Raw genomic sequence first — 6,260 nt, 5'->3', positions numbered from 1 at the left:
TAATTGAAGAGCAAATTTGTCATTATACAATAACAGTAAACAGTATTCTACGGGTATCTGTACAATAACTCCACAAGTGTGTGTGTATATATATATATATATATATAAAATGTTAAGGCTTTGGCAAACTATGGGCTTATCCGAATCAAATCTATCTTTGATTTTCTTAAAGGCTCGGCCCATCCAAAGAAAGACGCTTATCCAATTAAATATATTTGACTAAAAAGGGGAGATGAAACAAGTGTCTCTAGGACTATAATCTCGCGCGCGGGCACATAAATGTCGATAGTTAGAGTGAGAGACGCAGGGGCCACATGGAGATGGCAAATAAGCAACGCAAAGTGCTTAGACACTTGAAATTTACTCGGCTCTGCACTTGGCTGCTCTCTTTCTTTGCCATTTTGCCCTCACGCCAATCTTTCAACTATGGTGAAGCTCTCTCAAAAAGTCTCCTCTATTTCGAATCGCAACGTTCTGGGCGGTTACCATACAATCAAAGAGTCGTTTGGCGATACCATTCAGGCCTCACCGATGGCCTAGAACAAGGAGTAAAGTCACAATCAATAACCATCACTTCCATATCCTTATATACATATATATATATTCATACTAGCTAGAACATATATTTTTCTTACAGGATTCTTTTCTTCTTTCTCCCTTTTGGTATTGGATGCAGTATGTTTCATATATGTCCATGCATTTAATTTTGGAAACCTAATTTGTTCCGATATATATACATATTGTTGTCAGGTAGACTTGGTTGGAGGTTACTATGATGCTGGGGACAACGTCAAATTCGGTCTGCCAATGGCATTCACTATAACAATGCTATCATGGTCTGTTATTGAATATAGCGAGCAGATTTCCGGTGCCGGAGAGTATGAACACGCGCTAGAGGCAATCAAATGGGGAACAGATTATTTCATCAAAGCTCATACTCACCCCCATGTCTTATGGGCTGAGGCAAGTAGTTCAAGCATTTGAATGTGGAAAGGGGAGAAAAGACCCGTTAAATAACGCACGAATCATTACTCTATCTGATCCAGAATTAATACACACATATGTATGTATGTTACTCCAGTACTAGCTAGTTTTATACCAAACAAAATCGAAAATTTTTCAGGTGGGAGATGGTGACACCGATCATTACTGTTGGCAGCGGCCGGAGGACATGACAACGTCACGGCATGCCTACAAGGTTGACGAGAACAACCCAGGATCAGACATCGCAGGGGAGACCGCGGCAGCAATGGCGGCAGCGTCCATTGTGTTTAGGAAAACAAACCCACACTACTCCCACCTACTATTGCACCATGCAGAACAAGTAAGTTAATTAATTAGGTTTGTTATGCATGGTAGGTGCACTGCACTATACACCAAAATCACGAAGAAATGAATTTTATTTAAAGGTGTTAGAGTTACCAAACTTGTAGAATGCGTTTAACTAATTTTAGTTGTATTGTATGTATAAAAAAAAATGGTAAAATAATGATGATTAAATGTGGGCTTGGGTTGGCTTGCAGTTGTTTGAGTTTGGTGACAAGTACAGAGGGAAATATGATGAGAGTGTTAAGGTGGCGAAGGGGCACTACACGTCGGTGAGTGGCTACATGGACGAGTTGTTATTAATATTAGTCTTATTAATTTGTAATAATTAAAGAAATTAATATCAAACAAAATACATGTAAAAAAAAATACCTACTTCACTTTGACATAAAAAAAATATAAAATTTCATTGATAAAATTATATAATATTGATAAAACATTATCAATAACTTTATTAGCTAGTCAATAGTTACAATGATATTTGCAATAATTTTTCTTCAGTATTCTTTGAAATATATTGTTAGACTTATTCTAATATTTGCAATAATTTTTTTTGATTATCTAAAATATACTGATAAATTTATTTAATTGGTGAGTTAACAATAAAAATAATATTTATAATAATTCTTTTTAAATTTTATGAAATATAGTAAAATAACAAAATTTGGAGTTAATGCTTGTGGTGGATTTGTGTTGTCTTAGTTTTTTTTGGTTTTTTATTAAAAAACAACCTTTTATTATTGGATGCCATTTTGTTTTTATTAATTACCGTTTTTTTTATTGGTTTTCAATTAAAATCTTGGTTGCCGTTTTGTTTTCTTAATTTTTTTTTATTATTTTGTTACTAATTCAAATAGGACATTTTACAAAACAAATCATAGTATATAAGTTTCTAAAAGTAAAATAATGACTCCAAAAAATGTATTTTTTCTCATCTTTTCTAATTTTTGTTACAGTCCAATTCAATTTGAACTATATTCCAAAAAAAAAAAGATGACATCATTTTTATCTTTTTCCATTTTTAAATTTTCATTGGGTTTTCAATTAAAATAAGATTTATTGGATAATTGTTGGTTATGACACGTGTCACAATCTTGTATATTTGTCACCTACCGTAATGTAAGATATAATGTGGATCAAAATTAAGTATACAATAATCATATTAGTATAAACTAGACAAGTGGTATGCACTATAACATAGGCTGGTCATTTTTTTTTTAATATAAATAAAAGATAGTTAGGAGATGCCAACATTTTTAATTAAGCAAAAAAAAAAAGGTTAATTTATTAACTTGACTAAGTTCAATAAACTCACTTAACTTAATAATATGATTATAAATAAAGACATCTACAATTAAAATAAAAATAAAAATAACAATAATTAACTATAAAAAATAGTTGTTAATATTATACTAAAAAAAAAAAAGTTTATTAGAGATTCACCAATGTGCTCCACAATGCACATTGAACACCTTATAACTAGAAAGAACTCTCAAAGGAGAGGCTGCGCAACGACATTAAAAGAGCCAGCATGCATCATTAAAGTAGTGGCTCGAAAAACAAATGAAATAAAATATCATGAAGTGATCATATCATGTTTATATTTAATCAATTAATTTAATTTAATTTTTATATTTTTTTAAAAAATAAAGCTAAATTAAACTAAGAACGTCAAATAAAAAAACATGAGATAACTAGGTTATTTTTAAAATTAGTGAAAAATCTTATAGGAAATAGATAAATAAAAATAACATAGCTTAATCTTCAACTAATTAAATAAATATAGAATGATGAAATTGAAAAACTATAAGGTTAAAAAAAGAAAGGAAAGCAAGCAAACTCGGATGAATGTTCTAAACCTCCGATAATCTTCCAAACTTACAACCTATGAAATTCTAGACTTGGGTACAATTAATAAGCTCAACATATAAGCAATCTAGTATTAAGGAATAAAATTTTTAAAAATAATTTAAAAATATTAACAAAGTAAAAAAATAACAATAAAAAAATAAAAATCAAATATGATAGGAAAAAAATTTAAGAATATGAAATCATAAAATGAATTCAACTTTTAAAATTATTTCAAATAAAAAAATAACAATCAAAATAATAGGGATAAAAAATGACAAATGAAAAAAATTTAAAAAGTTTGAAATTAAAAAAATAAATAGTAATCAAAAGAATATGGATTAAATTTAAAAAAAACAAATTAAAAATTGCTTTGAAAATTTAAATAGTTAGGCATGCACATCAAACATCAAGAAAACAAAATAAAATAATAAAAAAAAATATTGTAGCGCCAAATCAAAAGTAAGCCAGCTACATGCATTATTTAGAGATAAAAAAACTGTTAAGATGTTTCAAATATCATCTTGAAAGCCACCATTTAACAGCTAAGCACTTTCTCACAAGTAGTCCAAATAATACCAGCATAACACATACATTAGGTATTTTTTTATTTTAAATATTATTTTATATATTTTTTAAAATATCAAATTTTCTCCCGTTTAAATATAACAAGAAAATCATGTTAAAAATACCAAAAAATCCTAGACAAGATTTATTTTAATAATTTAATCACTTTATTATGTTTTAGGAAAGTAAAAATTAAAAAAAGTGGCCTTGGCTTGAATGCTAGTAAAGAAAATTTTTAAGGATAATTTAATTATTTTATTATATGATAAAAATATGAAAAGAATCAAGGTAATTATAATTACTTTAATAATAACTAACAAACCTTACCGAGTTATATTATTACCTTGACAACCAATTCAACGTTTTTTTTTTATTAGAACAGTAAAATCGTTATTACATTTTCCAACCTATACTGTCTTGTGTTGTGCAGCCGATCCCTTTTAGTTTCTTAAACTCATGTAAACATAAAATAAAAAAATGAAGGACCCATTAACAGACAAATTCAGTGGTCCCATTTACAGTTTCTGTAGATTGATAATCAAAACGTCACCGATTAGTTCATTATAGGAAGAACACTACTAGATGGAACCCTATCGACACTCGTAATAATTAATCAGCATTGCTAAAAACTTAAAACATTAAACAAATCCAATCTTGAATGCTATTCTAATTAATTCCTTGACCCAAATTTTTTGTATACTAATTAAAATATTGATAATCTAAACTATTCTTAGCTCAAAACATATATATTTTACATTATGCTTATTCAATCCGAACTTGCATATTCATTGATTAATATTGGTTAAAATGAATTAAGAGAAAATAAATTATTATAAAAAGAAGAAACAATACTTCAACTATTATACTATCAATAAACTTTTAAATAATTTAAGTAGCTTTGATAATGATTAATCTAGCATTTAGACAATTATCTTGCTTCTTCTTCTTCTTCTTTTCTTCTAGTTTTACTTAAAAAAATGCAATGTATCTCTTAAATTAAATTTTATAATATAAACTTTAATTAACTTAAAAAAAACAATAACAATAACAATAAAGTTTATATTTATTTTTTATATGAATAGATGGCACAAGGGAATTATTTTATTTTATAACTTCCTCGCATGATTAGCTAATAATCGAGTCCTTTTCTTACATGATGATGTATATGTGTCAAAAATCAATCTCTCATCCTAGAATCCCCGAAAATTCTATGACAATTATATACAGATTATAATTTAATCTTTGCTTTTTTTTTTTTTATGATTTTATGAGTATTTCTAGTTGATAATCTGAATTTCTTCATATTATCTTTGCAGCTGCTAGCCGGAAAAAGCCACAGAAAACACCAGCACATCCTTAATGAATACCGTTCCAGGGCAGAATACTACCTCTGTGCTTGCCTTAACAAAAATAACGTGACTAACGTGCAGCGGACCCCAGGCGGCTTACTTTACATTCGCCAATGGAACAACATGCAATATGTATCAACTGCAGCATTTCTTCTCACGACTTACTCCGACCATCTTCAAGCCTCTAATCAACGGCTGCAATGCGATCAAGGTACACTGGACCCGTCAGATATCTTCAAGTTTGCCAAATCACAAGTTGATTACATATTAGGTTACAATCCAATGGGGATGAGCTACTTGGTTGGATATGGTGCAAAGTACCCTGCAAGGGTTCACCACAGAGGAGCATCTATTGAATCATATAAAGAGCAAAAGGATTTCATTGGATGCATGCAGGGATATGATATCGGGTACAGCCGACAAGGTCCGAATCCTAATGTTCTCACCGGAGCTTTGGTCGGTGGTCCTGACATGAAGGATCAGTTCAGGGATGAAAGGGAAAACTACATGCAAACTGAGGCCTGCACGTACAACACTGCGACTCTTGTAGGAGTTTTTGCTAAATTGCACTGGCTGGAAAAGGATTATTTGTCTGCTAATCCATCATTATTTGCTTACAGAAGATAATTGTATAATTTCTCCTTCATCAAATAAAAGAGAACCACACGAAGATTTTGGCTGTCATCCATGGAGATGGCAGTCTTAAATTTAGATCCAAGGTTCGCATAATAGTTGAGATAACGATATGGTCCCAAAAAGCCAAATGGGTTGTTTTAAGCTTTTAAATATAATGAAGAATGATGCTCATGTTTGAGGAAGTCTAAAATACCTGATCTTAGGCCTCTTTGATGGGTTGAGAAAATGATAGTGATGAGCATCCAAATTCTGCGTAAAAGAAAGCACCGGAAGTTTGTGGTGTTATGATTTTTAAGTTTTCTAAACACATATACGTAGTAAAAATAATAAATTTAATTTTTATTATTGTGCTAGATTGCAATTTATGTAATGGTTACATCATTTCGGTTAATTTATATCATAAATTAGTTATTACTATTGCACTTAATTACAATTATTTACTAGTTATTATCATTATAATATATTTTTAATTAAGAGAACATAAATTATTATAAAAAGAAGAAACAATACTTCAACTATTATACTATCAATAAA

General features: G+C 29.5%; 1 protein-coding gene across 1 annotated transcript; it reads left to right on the top strand.

Moving 5' to 3' along the window:
• The first annotated feature begins 314 nt into the window (after positions 1-314).
• LOC105141269 (endoglucanase 11-like) lies at positions 315-5,841 on the top strand. Its single transcript, XM_011048450.1, has 6 exons — positions 315-548; positions 751-963; positions 1,124-1,324; positions 1,524-1,634; positions 4,172-4,199; positions 5,023-5,841. Exons 1-6 carry the CDS (start codon positions 315-317, stop codon positions 5,715-5,717), a joined length of 1,482 nt encoding a protein of 493 aa, XP_011046752.1. The 3' UTR covers positions 5,718-5,841.
• Positions 5,842-6,260: the final 419 nt, after the last annotated feature.

This window comes from Populus euphratica, unplaced genomic scaffold (assembly GCF_000495115.2).
Source record: "Populus euphratica unplaced genomic scaffold, PopEup_1.0 scaffold118.1, whole genome shotgun sequence".
NCBI classification, from domain to species: Eukaryota; Viridiplantae; Streptophyta; class Magnoliopsida; order Malpighiales; family Salicaceae; genus Populus; species Populus euphratica.
This window is presented reverse-complemented; position numbering and strand designations above follow the sequence as displayed.

Excerpts from the sequence above, each read along its gene's own strand:
- LOC105141269 (XM_011048450.1), top strand. The coding sequence starts at position 315 with ATGGAGATGGCAAATAAGCAACGCAAAGTGCTTAGACACTTGAAATTT. Across the intron at positions 1,635-4,171 it reads ACGAGTTGTTATTAATATTA|CCGATCCCTTTTAGTTTCTT; the intron begins GTCTTATTAATT and ends TGTGTTGTGCAG. Across the intron at positions 4,200-5,022 it reads TTTTAGTTTCTTAAACTCAT|TTGATAATCTGAATTTCTTC; the intron begins GTAAACATAAAA and ends GAGTATTTCTAG.